The sequence below is a fragment of the Meriones unguiculatus genome, chromosome 10 (assembly GCF_030254825.1).
Source record: "Meriones unguiculatus strain TT.TT164.6M chromosome 10, Bangor_MerUng_6.1, whole genome shotgun sequence".
Classification (NCBI taxonomy): domain Eukaryota; kingdom Metazoa; phylum Chordata; class Mammalia; order Rodentia; family Muridae; genus Meriones; species Meriones unguiculatus.
Genome location: NC_083358.1, coordinates 73,120,207 through 73,141,222, shown reverse-complemented (window position 1 = coordinate 73,141,222; position 21,016 = coordinate 73,120,207). Strand labels below are relative to the sequence as shown.

Here is a 21,016-nt window from a genome sequence, read left to right as displayed (position 1 = left end):
GGCCGCGTGTCTGGGCAGTCCCCCGCCCACCGTCATTCATAATCCGGCGGACCGGAAGGGGCGTTTCGTCACTTCCGGCTGTCTCACTAGGAAACGTTCCCCTCCCGACCTGTTGCGGGAACCTTTGTGTCTCTCTCCCGAGGCTGGGTAGGGCGGGGACGGGTTCGAAGAGAGCTGCCGGGAACGGACCGAGTGGCGGGGCGGAGCGGTGAGTTGTGACGAGGGTCCCCGCTTCCTGGCGCCTCGGCGAGGCTCGAGACCCCGCGAGGGGCTGCGGAGTGGAGCTCCGTGGGGTGCGGGTCTCCTCCCTACCGGAGGGCAGACCTCATAATTTGCGGGCAGTTGCGTGCCCCCGCCTGACCGCTCCTCTTTTTCTGTGAGGACTGTGACTCGGAGGCTGCTGTGGACCGAGGACGCGGCCCCGGGGTCCGGGTCCGTGGAACTGCCTCAGACCTCGGTCCAAGGGTTCCGGAGACGTCTCCACGGCTCCCGCTTTACAGCTCCCTTTCTAGCTCCCGTGTCAAGGACTTTCCCTGTGCGAGGCCGCCTGGGTGTTCCATCAAAGGACTCGCATTCCTAAGTGTCTCCTGCCTGTCTCTTTTCAGCTTCTGTAGCGCTTGGTTTGTTTTGAATTGGGTTGTGGGTTTTTTGTTTTGTTTTGTTTTTTAAATCTCCTGTTCCAGACATACCCGAGAACCAAGTACTCAATGGGAAGGGGGAAAAAGTTTATTGGAAAGGATTACAAAATCTTGTACAGACAGGAATGGGATAGTAATCTTAGTAAGAAGTCAGTTTCCTTTATCTCCTGCACGACCAAATGATCGACTTTGAACTTTGTTTGAAACTAGCAGGCACAATGAAAGAGATCAAAAGAAAGCATATGTTTAGCCAGGGGTTCTCTTTTTTTTTTTTTTTTTCAGGGACGTAACAGAAGCCTTGAAAAGTGACATTCTAACAAAAATACAGTTCATTCAATAAATATTTAAGAACACCTTTTAAATTCTAATTGCCAGGAAGATAACTGCACCCCTCACTATGTACACCTGTGCGCTCAGAGAAGCTCTACTCCAGTGAGATGAATGAGTTAAAGACAGGTGAAAGAATAGAAAAGAAAGTAAATTTGCATAGAAACAAGAACATTAGACTTTGATGATTTAATCGACTAATAATCTAGCCATTGTTTGCCAAGTAAGCGAAATAAGAGAAACAAAGAGTCAATGCTTAAGAAAGTGAGAGAAAACCATAGGGAATCATCTGCCTAGAGATGGTAGTTGAAAATAAGATGCGTATGATTGCCGAAGGACAAATTGGTAGTGAAACTAAAGCGGGGGATCCCAGGAACAATAGTAAGAACAGCAGAAATAAGATGAGCCAGGGCAAGAATGGGTCAGAAATAGAAAAAAAGAAAAAGAAAAAAAGAAAAGTTAAAGTAGAACAATGCAAAGAAAGTTTTATACTTGGTCTTAAAATAAGGAATGTGACTCCAACAAAGTAGAGAAATAGAAGGTGACTTGTAAAGGGAAAGCTAGACTTAAAACTGGCTAGGAGAAATAGAGGTACAAGTGGCTCCACTGGGGTCATGTTCAATAGGATTCCTTAGGAAGATAGCCAGGTTAAACGTGGAAAGGAGTGGGTTTGAAAGAGAAGTTTATGTTCACTGGCAAAAGGTGAGATCTTCAGGACAGCAGTTCTTAAACTGCAAATTAAATCTGGATTGTCTGATTTCACCCCCCAGAGTTTTTTTCTTCTGTAAGTTAAGGGTTAGAAACCAAGAGTTTGCACTTCTAACATATTTGCAAGAGATGCCTGTGCAGTTGTACTGTTAATCCAAAAGAAATCTAAAACAAATCTAAATCATGTGATTAGAAGACACCCAGAACCTAGCTCTGAATTTTAAACCTTTGCAGGGGAAATTTACAAAGAACTGAGAAATGAATAGAAACGAAAATAGTATATTTTAGATTTCTATATGACTAAATTAACATGGTAATAGTATTTTCATAGACTTATGGGAAGAAGGCACTATTATATGAATTGCAGCATAACTAGAATGAATAGAGAAAGTATGGAAAATAGGTGATAATTGAGCAAAGTTTTGCTGCAAGAAAACGTCAGTAAAAGATGCCATGGTGGGAGGAGGCTTAAAGAATAAGATTTAAAAAACCCAGAGTTTAAGTTTCCAGACAGCACAGGAAGAGATAGGATCCATGGCCATTACATAAAAGCTATTTCTTATTATTGTTTTAATCATGTAGAAAAGAATAAAGGCTAAGTGCCTGGCAGGTTTTTTAAAGAAAAAGTATAGTTATTTCCAGAAAGAAGGGAAGTGAATTGACCAGACAAACATGATGAGAATGTTAATATGATGCATGCCAAGATAGAACTAGCAACTTGGAAGAGAGTATGGTATTTCAGCTGAATTAAGTTTGGGTGTAGATGAGAGAAAATGCCAAACGGATGCATGTCCACAAAGTAGGTGAAATCGTAAAACAGTAAGATAGGGATGCTTAGAGAACTGGAAGGGAGTCTTGTTCTAAGAGACTTGTTCTAAGGTAGACGCTGAACAGGAAGGAATAGCTTATTACCATAGACAAAGATAAGAGTTGGGGGTGGGAGATACTGTTTAGTAATGGAAGTTCCAACATGACTTACTTTTGCTATTATTACATAATTCCTGCTGTGACCAAACTATTCACTCCCACCAGCACCATCACTAGGTCATTGATAGTTTCAAAGTAATAGTAATTTAAAGTAATTAAAAGTAATTTTCTTACTTTTCCTTGTTCCAAAAAACATGTTTTTAAAAATACCCTCACAATAATATACTCTTTGGTCTATCTTCCTGTTCTTTATTTATATGCACATAACTTTTATTGTATGCCACCTAGCTTGGTTTGGTTTGAGAAAGAAGTTTGAGTAAGAAAGTGTCAGTAAAGAAGCAGCACAGGGGACAGCTGGAGCCACCATCAATTCAGAGGACATATGATATGAGATGGAAGGAAAAAGGGAGAAAATTAAGCAAGAAAAAAGATTAGCTATGTACCTCAAATAAATTCTTGAGTAAAGACAGTGGAAAAAAGAAGGAAAGATGTAATTTGAAAAGGAGGGAGGCGGTTGATTGTAGTCAAAGAGATTAGGTATGGCACACTTTACATTTTACTTGCTAAAGATAAAGTTCTTACCATTAAAGCACTAAATAAAATTATAAAAAGTTTCAGAAGATCATAATATATGCTAAATTAAAGGTAATGGCAGGGAGAGAGAAAGAAGAGCCTGGTGCTAACGTTCTGTAATTATAGCAGTGGAGATGCAGGTGAGAGGTTAGTAAATGGAGTCACGGAATTTCTAAAATCAGCATTAGATTTTAGATACCATTATAGCCTTTCAGATGGAACAAGTGAAAGGAACACTACCTTGTAGTGTGCTATAAAATGTAACTTCATTAGTAAGACTAAGACAGAAAGTGCTTGAGGAAAAAGAAAAAAAATAGGGGAATGTGTTAATGAGTGGGGGCTGTTAATAAAGTTAGCATGGGGATGGAGAAGGGCTGGCTGAATGAAAACAGTGGATTGATTGCAAAATGACTATTTGTACTTTAAAGAACTCATGATGTGTAAGGAGAAATTCAAAGTCTGGTAGATAGTTAGAGCAGTGGTCTCCAAACTTCTTATTCCGTGAGTTTAAAACTACACACTCTTAAAACCACACAAACACCATATCACGTCCTATCACACTCCTCCATGGGCACAGGGTTTGAAGGTTCTGAGTAATTTATGGCAGGGGTGCAAAGCATGTCAAGTCTTTTATAGAAGGAACTGACTCCGAGCATTTCATTAGAATATTGTTGTTGACAGTTTCTATAGTCTTACACCTTATGCCACCTAATCTGTAGTCATTTTGTTAGTGAAGACAGAAAAACATAACAGTACTTTGCCTCCATTTTTAAGAAAAATAATTAAAGTAGTGCTTCTGTCATATTGTAAAGATTTGTGTAGGTACCAGCTCTTTGCCAGTATCCTGTAAAACAGACTGTTCCGGGTTAAATAACTTGTATCTCTGTAGCTATATAAATTAGGAGGGGTCTACAGCTGGGATACAAAGTGAATAAACTCTAATTAATAATAAAAAGACAATAAAAACAAAAATAAATAAATTAGGTCATAGATTAGACTTTGTCTTGTAGAATCTGGAACAACAGGTTTTACCTCTTTAATCATGGAAGTTATATTAAATTATTTTTCCTCTTAAGTACTTTTTAAAATAATCCTCCTAAACTTATTGTTCTTTAGAGATAATATATGTAATATAATTTAAAGCAGCAATAGAGCCGCCTCAATTTTGTTAACTTCTTACTAATATAACTATTTGAATATACTTACTTTTTCATTGTAGTAATAGCCTTCAGACTCCATTACCTAAGTAATTCGGAGAGATGATATTTTAATACAGCATAGAATTAACAATAATTTTGATCATAAAAATTATAATACCTTTTTAGGACCTTATCAAGAGCCGTGTGTGTGTGTGTGTGTGTGTGTGTGTCTGTGTCTGTCTGTCTGTGTTCTGTTGACAGAAGTTGGCAGGGAAAAAAGACAAAAAAAGGAGAAGGAAAGAAAGAAATCTGTTTCCAACCTGTGCTTTCATATGCCAAGTTTCAGCCTGCAGAAGTTTTAATGGTATTATAAACCCCTGAAAATGGGAGATTATTGTGGAATTGGTGAGATCTTTAACTGTAGCCCTATAAACTGTATTGCATTATTATGCCATTAAACTTAAGGATAGAAGAAGATTTAAAACCTTAGTATATTGATTAAAGGATTGAACACCAAAAATATATTTTTATTTTAAAAATTCTTTGCCTGGAAGGGATTTGGAAAAATGACAGCCAGAAGTAGAACCACCTGATAACACTGGTGTTAACTGAAAACAAAACTTGACTATTGAGAATTTTGCAGACCTTTGATGTGGGGCTCTACTCTCTGGCGTGTTATTTAAGCACCTTAGGACAGCAAGCATTATAAGACCCAAGAGGTCCTTGCAGTAGGTAAGGATCATCATTCAGAGACCTTGCTTTTGAGAGATAGCTTAATGCAAGAGATCCCTCAATCTATGTGATATAATATGATTGCCAATAATATGTTTTCTGGGACATTAAAAATTGCAGAGAAATAAGGAAGATGAAAAAGTGTACAGAAACAAAACAGCAGTGACTTCTACTGTGGACCTGTTAGCCATTATCTTCCTGTGTCTATCCTTACCCTGCTCCCCTGTGAACACCAAATCTCTATTTTTGTGGTAAATATAAGATTTGAAATGAGACATTTTGATGTTGAATAAACTTGACTTAAAAGCAGGCTAGTTATGTGTGTTATAAGTTACAGACATATCGTTAGAGGTACTAGAAAGGTGCTCTGTGATTAACTGCCCTTATCAGGTGTGGTGGCACACACCTCCAAACTCTCCAGTGTGGAGCTGGAGGCAGGAGGATCACAAACTGTCCTGCCTGAGTGTATAGGGAGAGCCTGTCTCAAAATGTGGTGGACTAGATAGATATTACGTGGAGGCTCGGGCACCTTCAAGATTCAGCCTCTCCTGTAATCCGCCGCCATGGCTGAGAAAGGCAGTGCTGCTGGAGGTGTGGTGGACGTCAACCCTGCTCTAGAAGTGCTGAAGACTGCCCTCATCCACGACGGCCTCGCATGTGGCATCTGAAGCTGCCAAAGCCTAGACAAGCGCCAGGCCTGTCTTCGTGTGCTTGTATCCAACTGTGATGAGCCCATGTACTTTCAGCTGGTGGAGGCGCACTGTGCTTAGCACCAAATCGACCTGATTAAGGTTGATGACAACAGAAGACCAGGGCAGTGGGTGGGCCTCTGTAAAATCCATGGAGAGGTGCAGCCATGGAAAGTGGTTGGTTGCAGTTGTGCAGTGGGTGAGGGCCATAGCCAAGGATGTCACCAAGGAGTTCTGCAAGTGCAAGAAATTAATAAGTAAAAATTTGTTTTTGGCTCATTTGAAAACAAAACAGGTAAAAATCGGGATATATCATTATAAACTGCCTAAATTACTTTTTTTTTTTTTTTAATTCAGGTGTTTGCAATGGCTGCTACAGTGAACTTGGAACTTGATCCCATTTTTCTGAAAGCACTAGGTTTCTTACACTCAAAGAGTAAAGATTCTGCTGAAAAGCTAAAAGCTTTGCTTGATGAGTCTTTGGCTCGGGGCATTGACTCAAGTTATCGTCCATCTCAAAAGGTACCTGGCTGAATACAAAGCTTGAGTTCTTCCGTGATAGCTTTTAGATGATCTTGAAGCATCCTCTGTCTTATATTCTTTAACTTTGTTCTCTTCCCTCAAGCTTTCAAAGAGCTATCAAGAAATGGTATTTAGGTGTAGAACACTGGTTCTCAACCTATGGGTTGCAACCCCTTCATAGAGGTTGGCCAAGACTATCTCAAAACACAGGTATTTTACATTACGATACATAACAATAGCAACAAATAATTTTATGGTTGAGGGCCACCATAACACGAGGAACTGTTGTAAAGGGTCACAGCTTTAGGAAGGTCTAGAAGATATGCTGTTTTTACTACCTGGTATGTAAGAAAAAACACTTCTTGAAGTTTAATTCCCAGTTCTTTATATAATTACTTTTTAGGCTGTTAAAGGTATCCAAACTTATTTCTCATTGTTCTCTAATGTTTTAAGGATAAAAATATAAATAGCATAGGAATTTTTCAACAAAGTGAATTAAATAATGGACAAGATAATATAAGAATTGTAGTCGCCAAAACTATGTGGCCCCATTATAGATAGTGAGTAGCAACATTATGTGACAAGAATGTGTTCTAGAGTCAGGAAAACCTTTTGAAAGTCCAGTTTACCTCTTGTAGTTATGGTGTTTCAAATTACATGCTTTCAAATTTTACAGTGTCTAATTAGGACCTTTTCTAAGTGGTTTGTGGGTATAATGAATTTTTGTTGTAATGGTGCCTTGAAATAAGTATTGCCTATTCTTCTCACTTCATAGTGGGGAAACTGAGTTATCTGGTAACTTTATTTCACTGAACCTTGGCAAAATGAGACTAAGACTATTTTGTGGAGTTGTAGAAATTACAACAAAATAAGCCAGCCGGAGTAGTGTCCACCAGCCACAAAATGGCTCTCAGCAAGAATCTTTTACTGTTATATTTCTGAAACCCAGCCACCCAGGTGTGGGGACACAGCTTCCTCAGGTGTGGGGACACAGAGAGGAGACGGAACATCTGGCCGGCCTGAGTCTACTCAGAATCTGACGCATAAGATGTGCCCACAACCCAGGTTCAGTGCCCACAGCTTTCTAGGGTATAACCTTGCAAGAGAGTCTGGGTGGTAATGGATATGTGGTTGCAGTGCTTGCCTCGTGGACACACTCATTACCAAAATATCAAATAGGTGCTGGTTTTGTGATAGTTGTTTCTTAGTAAGGCTGTGGTAGGAAAGAGTGTTACATTGACTATAATGTGGTATCTTGGGTTTTAACTGAAAATTGTTTAGGTTATTCCTTTTTATGTTTCTTTCTTTTTTCAGTACTGGGGATTGAGCCTGGACTTTGTACATGGTAGGCAAGTGCCCTACCACTGAGCAGCCCTTGTATTTTGAATAAAATGAACATCTCTTACCTTTTTATTTTATCCTTTAGGATGTGGAACCACCCAAAATTTCAAGCACAAAAACTCTTTCTATCAAGCAAGAGCCCAAAGCATCATCTAGTCTCCCTTCTGCCAGTAGTAATGGCAAAGTCCTCACAGCCGAAAAGATAAAGAAGGAAGCTGAGAAGAGACCTGCTGATAAGGTAAGGTTTAGTTTTAGCTAATTTTATCAAAGGATGAACCACTTTCATAGGCAGGAGTGTCTTGTGTCTACTTCTTTATGTAGCAATGAGTCTAGCTATGTAATGATCACTCTGTAAAAATACTTTGATAGCTGGAGATGTTGAACTTTTAAAAAGTGTATAGAATCTAGAAACATATCTGACAGTTGACTTGAGATAGTTGCTATCAAGCATTTGCACCCCAGGGGATACTATTAATCTATAACTCTGGCTGCAATAGTTGTTGAAAAGTAAAACTGAGAGACTCCAGATGTGACTAAACTCGGACTGTGTCACAGTGAGAAAGCTACAGGCAATTCCTGATTGTGTATTTTGGGTAATTTTTGTAAATGGTAGTCAAAGTGTAGCAACTAACAAAAAATGCACTGAAAATGTGTTCAGTAGCCCTTGCCTCAGGTGAGGCTTATTGTCCCATGTTTTCATACTATCACTGAGTAATAGATATTCATGGACATTGCATTATCTTTGTGTTTTTATACTTACACAATTGTTATTATACTGTTTATATGTCATTTAGTTACTTTTCTTCACTCAACAGTGTTTTAAGTTTTTATTACATTAATATATTTATAGGAATGTGAGGCACCCGTGCCACAGGTGTGTCTGAAAGCCAGAGAAAACTAGAAGGAAACTCCTAGCAAGTGTGTCTTGCTTAAACTCAGGTCATCAGTTTGGTAGCAAATGCGTTTATGCACTGAGCAGTGTCTGTGGCCAGACAGTGTGATTTTGAAATTTATGTTGGTTTGTGTAGGCCTTAGTTGTTTTCTTTTGTTTTGGTTTTTTTTTTAGCTACTATTAACAATCATTCTATGAGTAAATAAATTTCCTGGTTACTTTACTAGTAAGCATCCAGATTTCTCTTTTTTCTTTATTACAGTATAGCTTCAATTGAGGTATTTACATATTTCTGTGACCTTGTTAAGTTTTAAAAGCCATATACCTATAAGTGTATGTGAAGATATTATATATATTTATTACTACTAGAAATAGCCAAATTGCCAACCAAAATATACCTTTGCCAAAAATCTTTAAAATTTCTATATTCTCTACATATTTTCAGAATTTAATTTTTGTGACTCCAACAGAGTTTACCAGTAGCTTTCATATCTTAAAATTGCCAGAATTAGCTTTGAAGCAAATATGGCAATGCATTAAGCGTAGGTAGGAAGAGAACTCATTCATTACTTTTTTCATATAGCTTGAATAGTCCTAATCACAATTAAACCATTTTTTGCACATAAATGTGTATAGTGTGTGTTCCTATATATGTGTGTTTATGTGTAGGCATGTATACATGTGTGTGCAGATGCTCAAAGTCAGAGTTAACAGTGAAAATCCTCGTACTTACTCTGTTTTTACTGAGGCAGGGTCTCTGGCTGGTCCCAGAGCTCACTCATTCCAGCTAATGTAGTTAACTGGCCAACTGCCACCTCTGTGCCTACTCTTACATGGGTTTTAGGGATCCAAACTCTTGATCCTTCATGCTTGTACGGCAGGCACCTTATTCAGTGAGCCATCTCACTAGCCCGAAAGTCTTTAGTTTGATTTTGTTTTAAATAGCCATATTAGTCCAAACATCTTGAATGAGAGAAAAAAAAAATAGTATACTCATTGAATTTCCAGAATTCTTTAGTATGTATAATGCAAAGGGAAATACAGATATTTATTATACTACTCTGATTTTTTTTATATCTTGCTAGTTTAACATACTAATTGTAAATTACCTTTTTTAATTTAATTTTTGAGAATTCGATATAGGAGGATTGTATTTACATAATTTCCCCCCTTCTTTTCTCCCCTTTATTCCTCCCATGACTCCAACTCAAATTGTAGTTAAGATTCTTCTACTGGTCTTCAAAGTATTTAACTCTCCCTGTGTGTGAGAAATGACTAGGAAGTGAACTTAGTCATCTGTTGTCCCTCTTTTCTGTCAGTGATTCAAAGTTTATGCCATGTCACTTTCATGATCTCTCATCACCTGGTCTTCTAGATGAAAGATGTCACTGAAGGAGTTGACATTCCAAAGAAGCCTAGATTAGAGAAAGCAGACACACGGTCCTCTCCTATCACCGTCCAGACCAGCAAGGATTTAGCCATGGCTGACCTCTCCAGCTTTGAAGAAACTAGTGCTGACGATTTTGCCATGGAGATGGGACTGGCCTGTGTTGTTTGTCGGTAAGTTATACCTATCACAGATTGTTTTGTTTTTTGTTTCTGTTTTGTTTTGTTTTTATGTGCATTAGTGTGGAGGTGTCAGAGCCCTTGGAATTGGTGTTACAGACAGTTGTGAGCTGCCATGTGGGTGCTGGGAAATGAACCTGGCTCCTTTTGAGGAACAGTTAGTGCTCTTAACCACTGAGCCATCTCTCCAGCCATGTTTTTTTGTTTGTTTGTTTGTTTATATGTTTTGGTTTTTTATTAAATATAGTTTATTCACTTTGTATCCCAGCTGTAGCCGCCACCTCTATCCCCTCCCAACCCTACCCTCCCTTCTTCTTCTCCTATGCCCCTCCCTCAGTCTAATGATAGGGGAAGTCCTCCTCCCCTTCCATGGGACCCTAGTCTATCAGGTCTTATCAGGACTGGCTTCTTTGTCTTCCTCTGTGGACTGGTAAGGCAACACCCTCCTCAGGTGGAGGCAATCAAAGAGGCAGCCCATGAGTTCATGTCAGAGAAGGTCCCTGATCCTATTATTGGGGAACTCTCTTGGACACTGAGCTGCCATAGGCTACTTCTGTGCAGGGATTCTAAGTTATCTCCATGCACGGTCCTTGTTTGGAGTATCATTCTCAGAAAAGACCCCTGTGCCCAGATTTTTTGGGTGTTTCTTTTTGTTATTGTTTTTTTATTAATTACAGTTTATTCACTTTGTGTTTGTTTGTTTGTTTGTTTTAAGAAGGATCAAACAACCTTTTCCAACTTTGTTTATTCCTGTATCTCAACCCCCAAAATCAAATAGTTTGTTGGAAATTTTCTGTTTTGTTTTTATTATTTGGGATGAGGAACAAATATATAGAATACACTTATAAAGTACACATGAAACATTTTAACACCCTGAAGACTATCGGGTAATTGATCTCTCATAGCTCAGCCACTTTGGCCTGTTGTGTTGTAGTAACCCTGTCTTCGTTCTTGAGTTCTAAAGGAAAATGATTATGCATTTTTAAAGTGAGGAAGAGTCCATTGGAAACCTCAATTCCATCCTTCTTTTTAAGTCGTGTTTATAGCTTTTTCCTTTTTTCTGAATTGCTGATGGCACTTAAAAAATAAATTGGTACGTGTCGTTTCTCAAAACACTACTACATCTCTTAAGAGTAGTGGAAATATATGTGACTAGTAGGCGCTCCTGAGTGACATTTTAAAGTTAGAATGTATAATTACAGAAGCAGATAATTCTGCTTAGTAAAAGTTACTTTGTTGTTGTTGTTTGTTTTTTGTTTTGTTTTTATAAATAATTTATGTGACTATTCTAATAAGAATGTTAACTTCTACTATATAGGAACTAAGGAAATACAGGCTTCGTGACCCTTGCAGGAATTGAGTTGATGTGCATATATTGTATATTTTACCCAACTGCTATGAAAATTAGCATCTCGTAAATGAATATTATAGAAGCACTGACATGGAGAGACCTAGTGACTGTTTCCTTTTGTCAGAACGCATAGTATAATATGCTAAGCATGTGGTGATACCTTTTTTGTGCTGTTGAATGGGTGCCTTTTTTGATACACTTGCTATTTCATTCTGTTCAGATTTATATACATTGATCAGATATATATATCAAACATCATAAATTAGAGTAAATAATTAGAGGTAATCATCTTTAGATAACTTTTGCTTTTTCTTTTTTTTATTTATTTTCTTGTCAGTTACATTTTATTAACTCTGTATCCCAGCCGTGTCCTGCTCCCTCATTCCCTCCCAATCCCACCCTCCCTCCCTCATCTCCACCTTGCCCCTTTCCAAGTCCACTGATGGGGGGGAACCTCCTCTCCATTCATCCGATCCTGTTTTATCAGGTATCTTCAGGACTGGCTGTGAAGCCCTCCTCTGTGGCCTAACAGGACTGCTCCTCCCTTGGGGGGTGGGGAGGTCAAAGAGCCAGCCATTGAGTTCCTGTTAGAAATAGTCCTTGTTCCCCTCACTATGGGAAACCAATTGGTTACTGAGCTACCACAGGCTACATCTGAGCAGAGGTTCTAGGTTATATCCATACCTGGTCCTTGGTTGAATGTCAGTCTCTGAAAAGACCCTGTGCCCAGATATATTTGGTCCTTGTGGAGCTCCTATCCTTTCCCCATCAGACTAACTCCCCTTCTTTCATATGATTCCCTGTACTCTGCCGAAGGTTTGGTCATGAGTCTTTGTATCTGCTTTGAAAACACTGCTAGTTAGTCTTTCAGATGCGCTCAGTAGACTCCTGTCATACGTTCAATGCCCATCCCATCTGTCTTTCTAAACGAGGATTGATCATCTTACCCCATGTCCGCTCTCTTGATTGTCTTTTTTAGGTGTATATATTTCATTATGTTTGTCATATCTTATAGGTCTATATAAGTAAGTATATACGGTGTTTGTCTTTCTCCTTCTGGGATATTTCACTCAGAATGATCTTTTCTAGATCCCACCATTTGCCTGCAAATTTCATGATTTCCTCCTTTTTGATTGCTGAGTAGTATTCCATTGTGTAAAAATACCACAATTTCTGTACCCATTCTTCTGTTGATGGACATCTGGGTTGTTTCCAAGTTCTGGCTATTACAAATAAAGCTGCTATAAACATGGTTGAGCAAGTATCCCTTTTGTGTACTTGAGCAAAGTTTGGGTATATACCTAGCAGTGGTATAGGTGGGTCTTGAGGAAGCACTATTCCTAATTGTCTTAGAAAGTGCCAGATAGATTTCCAGAGTGGTTGTACCAGTTTACATTCCCACCAGCAGTGGAAGAGGGTTCCCCTTTCTCCACAACCTCTCCAGCATGTGTTGTCACTTGAGTTTTTCATCTTGGCCATTCTGATGGGTGTAAGGTGAAATCTCAGGGTTGTTTTGATTTGCATTTCCCTGATGGCTAATGAGGTTGAGCATTTCTTTAAGTGTTTCTCTGCCATTCGGTATTCCTCTGTTGAGAATTCTCTGTTTAGCTCTGTTCCCCATTTTTTAAGTGGATTACTTGGATTGCTGCTTTTCAGCTTCTTTAGTTCTTTGTATATACTGGATATTAGCCCTCTGTCAGATAAAGGGTTAGTGAAGATTCTTTCCCAATCTGAGACAGTCAGGTTTTCCTTCCTTCCTTCCTTCCTTCCTTCCTTCCTTCCTTCCTTCCTTCCTTCCTTCCTCCTTCCTTCCTGGGGTTCTTTCTGGGATTCTTTCTCCTTATCATAACAAGTTTTACCAGAAGAATGTGGAAATAACTGTAAATTGTATGTTGAAGAAACTATAGTGTTGAATGCACTGTTTTTCTTAGACAAATGACGGTGGCATCTGGAAACCAATTAGTAGAATGTCAAGAGTGCCATAACCTCTACCACCAAGACTGCCATAAACCCCAAGTGACAGACAAAGAAGTGAATGACCCTCGCCTGGTGTGGTACTGTGCCCGATGTACCAGACAAATGAAGAGAATGGTGAGAACAGCACTACATTTCAGAATGAACACTAAGACACTTAGCGTACTGCAAATAATACTGAGAAGTTCTAAGTGTGCGTATATACTATTTGTATGGATGTATGTTGCTATGCCCAAATCCCAGAGCATGTTATGCATGTCTTCCTCTATTTACCTTTTAGTCTACCCCAATTTAAAGAGACAGGATTCAAGACACAGAAAAGATATTTTTACAAGCATGACACTGTAATCACAAACAATTTATAATACCATGAAGCACAGGGGTGAGTTACAAAGCCCCAGTCTTTGTTGAGTCGGCTAAAAAAAAAAAAACCAAAAAAACAAAAACAGAAAAGAGCTGTTTTTGAGTGGGTAGAAACCGTGGAACTCACAGGTGTTCAGGGGCCTCTGTCTACCTGTGTCTTCCCACCTGTGTGCCCCTATTCTCTAGCCTTTCCTTCTCATTGACACTGAGTAGCTTTTATTTCATTCTCATAATGTACTACCCCCAGTGTACTCACATAACTCCTTATATTGAAGACTGTTATAATTTTGTCAATTTAAAAGTAGATAAATTTTGAGGCACTGATGGGTAGAGCCTCTCAGAGGATAGCTCTGTCAGGTTCCTGTTTGCAAGTTTATCAGAGCTTAGTTCATAGTGTCAGGGGTTGACATCTCTGATAGGGCAGGTCTTTAGTTGGGCCAAGAATTGCCTGGGCATTCCCTTAATCTCTGCTCTATCTGCTCTATCTGCTCTATCTTTATCCCTGCATATCTCGTAGGCAGGGTAAATTTTGGGTTGAAGTTTTTGGGTTAGTGGGTGGGTTAGTTTTCCCTGGCCTTTATTGGAAGACTAGTCTAGTTAGAGGATGTCCTCTTCAGTCTCTATGGTCTCTGCTACTAAGAGTCTCTGCTTGAATCCCGCTCAAATCCTCCCAGAGGTCCTCAAAACAGATGCTGAGACTCATAGTCAAACATTGGTCTATACATAGGGAGTATTGGGAAATAGTGGGGGGGGGGGGGATAAAAGGACCCAGTGGTGACAGAAGATCCACAAGAGAAACAACAGCCAACTAACCAGGGCCCAGAGGGGTTTGCTGAGACTGAAAGAAACATCAGCCAAGGACCGTGCATGAACTGAACCTAGGTCCCCTAAAAAGATGTAGCAGATAGGCAGCTTAGGCTTCAAGTGGGTCCTCTAGTAAGGGAAGAGGATACTGAATCAGACAGGGACTCACTTGCCAGCTTTTTGATCACATTTCCCTGGCCTTGAGAGGCCACAGGGGAAGAGGACACTCTCAGTCCTGATACAACTTGATGAGCTGGGGTGATGGGAAAGGAAGCTCCCCTTTTCCTCAGAAAAGGGGAGGGGGGAGGGAAAGAGGGTGGGACTTGGAAGGAAAGAGGGAAGGGTTTACAAGGATATAAAGTGAATAAAATAAATAAATGAGAAAAAAGTAGATAAATTAATTTTTATTCCATAAGTTTTAAAGAAATCTAGAAGTGGCTGTCTACATCAGTGGTTTGTCATCTCTTCCTTGAGTGTCTTTCCTGTGTCTTACAAGTCTCAATAGAAGCATTTTCATGACTTTTATGAAGTGAATTCCTATATGTTTGACCATATTTTTTAAAATCTAAATTTCTCAAAGTAAAAGTCAGGATAATTCATTTTATGTTTAATCAGATAAATCAGAAATAAGACACATTTTTATTCTGTCGAAAACAGTAAGTTTATTAGTATATGTTCTTTTTCTTTGTAACAAGAAGTCTCTGTGTTTAAATTTTTAGTTTCTTATTGAAATTAGCTCTCCAAGACTACAACCAAAATTATTTCAAATTAGAAGTTTTTGTGTGACAGAATTTTTCTCACAACACACACATACAAACACACAGAGCACACACATGCTCGGACTTACATAGCTATTCACCAGAGAAAGGGAGTCCATGACTGACTATAGCAATGATTGCACCAGTGTCTAGTCTGGTGAACAAATGAGGTTCTTACTGGCTTACTAACACGAATATTGCTGAGGAGGAGGAATCTGAGGAGGAGGGATGACACAAAAGCAACTACCTGACCAGAATCCCCACCCCATTGTGGGTGGCAACTTCTGGTGCTCTCTGCGCAGCTTCAGGAGCCTCCCCCCTCTTCCTGCCAACATGGAGGGAATGTTGAAATATGGCATGCTCAGAAAAGTGTGCCATGCTACAGTCTAGAGCACCACTAACCACTACAAATTGATAGTTTTCAAAAAAAATAATTTGTGAAAGATCTGAATATCCAAAAATATTTAAATTATAGTTTCACCATCATTCTCTTACTAACCATAGTTAAACACTATTTTCCCAATTTTTCTTCCCTTATTTTTTAAGTTAGCTTACATCGATCTATCTACATGATTTTTAAACCCCTTTCTATGTGATCTTCTATAACTGTCTCAATCTTACTGATCCTTTAAAGTTAATATCCTTAAAATTCTTTTCTTTAGGTTTTCCCCCACAGTTGCCTGAACTAGATGTTTTCTTCTTGTCTTTCATAGTTCCTAAACCTTTGTTTGCTAAACTTAATTGTGTTCGTATCATATATCCTTTACATCTTTTCATTTCACTCTTACTGCCCTATTCTACAAGTCTTGTTATTTATCTATTGCAGTAGCGCTAGAAGAGTCTCTTTAATTTCCTCGATCTATCTGCTCACTGTGATGCTTGGATCTGATCATCTAGAACGGTTACTTCACTCTGCCCATTTATATTTCTCAGTGGCCTTCAGTCCCTTCCAAAGCACAGTTGTGGTACCTGTATATAGTGAGCTGCACGGCACCTTTAAAAGCAGGCATATGCTCTGCCTTCACCCATGTTTGCCTTTTAAGCAGCTTGTCCTGCTTCACCATGCAGGAAGGAATGCTGCTCACTGGCTTCCTTTCCAGTTCATGTGCAGCTGTCTTTCTTCTTCAGCCCAGGCCCTCCTGCTTGAGAGTGGTGCTGCCCACCCTGGGCTAGGCATCCCGTATTAATCTTAATCAAGGCAGTCTCTCACAGACATTACCACAGGCCATTCTGGTCTGGCAAGTTCTCAGTTCAGGTTCTTTCTTTTCAGGTGACTCCAGTTTGTGTTAAATTGACAATAACCAGCACAGTAATTATGTTTTTTATTATTACGATTATTTTGGAGGTTCTGAGAATCAAGGTAACTATTATTATCAGCACTTAACATCATGAGATCTTAGGCTAGCCTCTTACATAATCACAACTCATCCTCATAAACCCACCTTTGAAACAGGTGGTACTGGCCCTGTTTTGCAGGTAAAAGAAATGAGGCTCTTGGGCATTTATGGTTTACCTGTAGTAACACAGCTTGGAAAGTAATGAGGAGGGATTCAGCCTTTGTTTTGTTTGATACTTAAAAGCTGTTTCAATCATTGCTCTACACTTCATACATAGCTAGATTGTTCACACGTTAAACACTAAGAATCTGAAAAATAACTAAAATTTATAAAAGAATATAGTAGCATGGTTTGTCATAAAATAAAGTCAGTTACTGGTCAAAATAAAACTGATAATGCTTAGGAAAAATGAATAAAATTTTCCGTAGATAACATGGAAATTTATATTTATAAACTTTCTCTAAGGATTAAATTCACTAGTGTGAAAAATCTCAAAGATTTATTACTTATGCATGAATAATTCTTTCCTTCTCATTCAGTGTTTAAAACCATGCAAATTACATGAGTTGTTTTTAACTCACCTTTAATAACTTAAAAACTTATACCTGAATCCCAGGAAACACTATGTAAGTCTTTGGTTAACCATAAAAAGAAATAAGGTGTACTATTTAATGAGTGATGCTGACTGTATGCATCCATGACTGTCCCCAGTGTCTATGAATTCAGCATTCATGCATTCCGTCCACTCTGGATTGAAAATAGAGGTTGACAAAAGCCATCCGTACAAAGCATGTACAGGCTTGTTTCCCTTCTCTTATTTCTAAAGCAATTTAATGAACAGCTGTTTATGTGGTATTTACATTTTAGTGACCTAGAGATGAGTTATTATCCACAGAGGTCTTCAGGAGGTTATCTATGAATACAGTATTTTTCCCCTAGTGGTGTAGATGGAACATGCTAGGCTACTTAGAAAGTGTGCTTTATAACTGGGCTGTATCCCCCGACTTTTAGGAGTATTTTGTTTTGGTGTGTGTGTGTGTGTGTGTGTGTGTGTGTGTGTGTGTGTGAGAGAGAGAGAGAGAGAGAGAGAGAGAGAGCTGACAACTTTTTTGAAAAGGTATTTTGTCTTAGAGAGAAAGAGAACAATAAGTTTATGGAGGTGGTTCTGTCCCTCCACCTTTACATGGGTTTCAGGGGTTGAACTCTTTACCCAGTCAGCCCCCAACCCTTAGGGTTTCTTTTCTTTCATTTGTTTGCTTGCTTTTTGAGACAAGATCTCAATATGTCCACTGGCTGTTTTGGGACTCACTAGGCAGACCAGGCTGGCCTTGAACTCTCAGAGACCCACATGGTTCTACCTCCCAAAGTGCTGGGACTAATGGCATGTGCCACCAAGCTTAGTCAACACATAAGTTTTTAAGACAAGGTCTTAGTGAATTATCAGGCTGACTGTGAACAAGTTGTTTTATACCCCAGACTGCTCCTCAACTACTAGTTTTGAATCAGATCCTCCTGAGTACTAAGATTACAGACATGTCACTAGGCCCAGAAGCTAAGCTAGTTAAATCTAAGGAACTTGAACATCCACAGATTTTAGTGTTTGTCAGAGGTTCTGGAACCAGTCCTGCACGGATAAAAAAGGGTAGCTATACCATAGTTTGTGAATTTTCTTTATTAAAAATAGGAGGGTTATCTTGTTTCATAGTATCTAACCAACCCTAATATGCATAATTGATAGTGTCATTAATTCAGAAACTATTAATATCTGTAACACTATTTGTATGTTAATTATTTTTGTAGTCTCTATTTTCAGTATCATCACAATATCTTTTTAAGAACTGTTGCTACCATTCAAGGTTTATAATTTAATTCATTTTTAATTTTATGTTATTAATAAAATTTTTTGTTTATAATTTTTCTACTGATTTTCATAGGCTCAGAAAACTCAGAAGCCACCGCAGAAACCAGCACCCACTGTTGTTTCTGTGGCTCCAGCTGTCAAGGATCCATTAGTTAAGAAACCAGAAACCAAACTTAAACAAGAGACAACCTTCCTAGCATTCAAGAGAACAGAAGTTAAGGTAAAGTGTATCTGTTTTCATCTGCATTAAATCTTGGTCTGGCTGACTGAAGGCAGTTACTTGGTAAAGTTTGCTAAGAGACTTTATTATTTGAATGACTGATGTTGGAATTCAAGACAGCTCATCATTAATTAGATAGGAAAGGAACATTTATATCAGAAATTTACTTTCTGCATTAAAATATGAGACATTAGTATGTTTCCCAAGTTTGTGCTGTTTTACATCTGTGTTTCCTAGTTGTGTTCTATACAATCTGTCACTCTGTGGAACAGCACAGGCCACAGCAGTCATTAAAATAAAGTGTTCAACACATAGGCCTTCCTTTCTTGTCGATCCCTCATTGTGCATTAATCTTCAGCTGGTTCAGGTAAGTTTCCTGTGGTGAAGTTTGATGAAGGGTCACATAACCATCTAGCAGAGGGTTTCATGTTTTATAGAAAGGAAAGAAGAAGAAGAAGAAAAAAGGAATTTTTCAAACAGAAAATTAAGTTTGCCACACTGTGTCCTTTTGCTTTCTTTTTCTGTCACCAACTGTGTGTGTTCCAGGAATTCATGTTTTATAAGATGGTTTCCTAATCAGGTTATCATGACATAATTATATGATGCTATTATAAAAATTTGTGGTTTTCAGAACATGTGCAGAAACATTTTAACATCTGTCATCAAACAAAGGCCCCACAGCACTCTTTACTTTGATTGCTTTTCTGGTTGTTAAAAGTACTTATTACACACAGTATTGAAGGCAACCTTGTAAGAGCTAAAGATGTTTCACCAACTGTTTCATAAGAGTTCAATTCTAAAATATAAAGAGATATTCTAGATATTTTATTACCATTTTATACATTATGTATTATTATTTTAAATACAGGATAGCCCTGTATCTGACTTCACCTTTGAGTGCTTTTGTGAGATCTTCTCAATATGAAGGTAGACAGAGAATGTGAGAGTGAACAAAAATCATCCTATGTGCTTAAAACAGTGTCACTTACAAGCTTCTCATCGGTCCAGGTAGGAAGGTGCTCAGAGAAGCTGAAATGTTAAAGCCTTACAGATCATCCAGAAGTGTGAGCCTCCCCAAAATGCCACAGTACAGCCCGAGAGGCAGCTGTTAAAGTTGGCTATGGGAAAATGGTGTCTACTACTATAGTTTCTAAGCATGCATTGTGAACTGCATTTGTGAGCTCTTGCTAACATCCTCCTGAATATCTTGTGTGCAAACAGTTTTACTCATTAAAAGATTCCATTTGGACAGTCATGAGCTAAGTGATATGTTCGGGGGTAACAAAAGTGGCTTGAAGAACTAAATCTGGTTCTCTGCTGTGGTTTGTGACTGAATCTAAAGGCAGTTCCAAAATAGAATGTCATGTATTTTCTTTGATATCATTAAAACAATGTGGCATTCAGGAACTTCAAATTATGTAGCATCCTCCCTGACTATAGAAACTCCCATGTGCTTTTCCAGTTCAGCGCCGTAAGAACTTAATTTATCTATGTTGTCCAGATTGTCCACATCAAATATTAAAAATTTTATATTCAAATATATTATCCAGGTGTTGATTATACTTCTCTAATGTAAGATTTATCTTTTTATTTTGTTAGCCATCCACAGTTATTTCAGGAAATTCTTCTAGTAACAACGTGTCCTCTTCAGTAACTAGTGGCCTAACTGGATGGGCAGCTTTTGCAGCCAAAACTTCTTCAGCTGGTCCATCAACAGCAAAATTGAGTTCAACTGCACAGAACAATAGTGGAAAACCTGCCGCCTCATCAGCTAACCAGAAACCTGTGGGTTTGACTGGTCTAGCTACATCATCCAAAAGTGGAATAGGTTCCAAAATAGGTTCTGGTAACAGCACTAGCCCCTCTGTCCCATTGAAGCCACTTCCTCCTCTAACCTTAGGCAAGACTGGACTGAGTCGCTCAGTTAGCTGTGATAATGTCAGCAAAGTAGGTCTTCCCAGTCCTAGTAGTTTAGTTCCTGGAGGCAGCAGCCAGTTGAGTGGGAATGGAAATAGTGCTGCATCAGGGCCCAGTGGAAGCACCACCAGCAAAACCACGTCTGAGTCCAGCAGCAATCCCTCAGCATCGCTTAAAGGTCCAACATCGCAAGAATCACAGCTCAACGCTATGAAGCGATTACAGATGGTCAAGAAGAAAGCTGCCCAAAAGAAACTTAAGAAGTAATTATGTCCAGATAGGTTTTTATATCACATTACTCTAAAGATTAAAAAAAAATCATTATTGGAACAAAAGATGTAACATGCTGTAACTTAATAAAAATCTTTATGATCAAA

The 21,016-nt window shown here is 38.7% G+C and overlaps 1 protein-coding gene and 1 pseudogene across 1 annotated transcript; both read left to right on the top strand.

Moving 5' to 3' along the window:
- The first annotated feature begins 71 nt into the window (after positions 1–71).
- Positions 72–21,016, top strand: Ints12 (integrator complex subunit 12). The gene is made up of 7 exons (XM_021650044.2): positions 72–208; positions 6,091–6,255; positions 7,682–7,834; positions 9,864–10,048; positions 13,337–13,496; positions 18,576–18,722; positions 20,322–21,016. The coding sequence occupies exons 2-7, from the start codon at positions 6,100–6,102 to the stop codon at positions 20,904–20,906; spliced, it is 1,386 nt and encodes a 461-aa protein (XP_021505719.1). The 5' UTR covers positions 72–208; positions 6,091–6,099; the 3' UTR covers positions 20,907–21,016.
- LOC132657111 (small ribosomal subunit protein eS12-like) lies at positions 236–6,085 on the top strand (annotated as a pseudogene).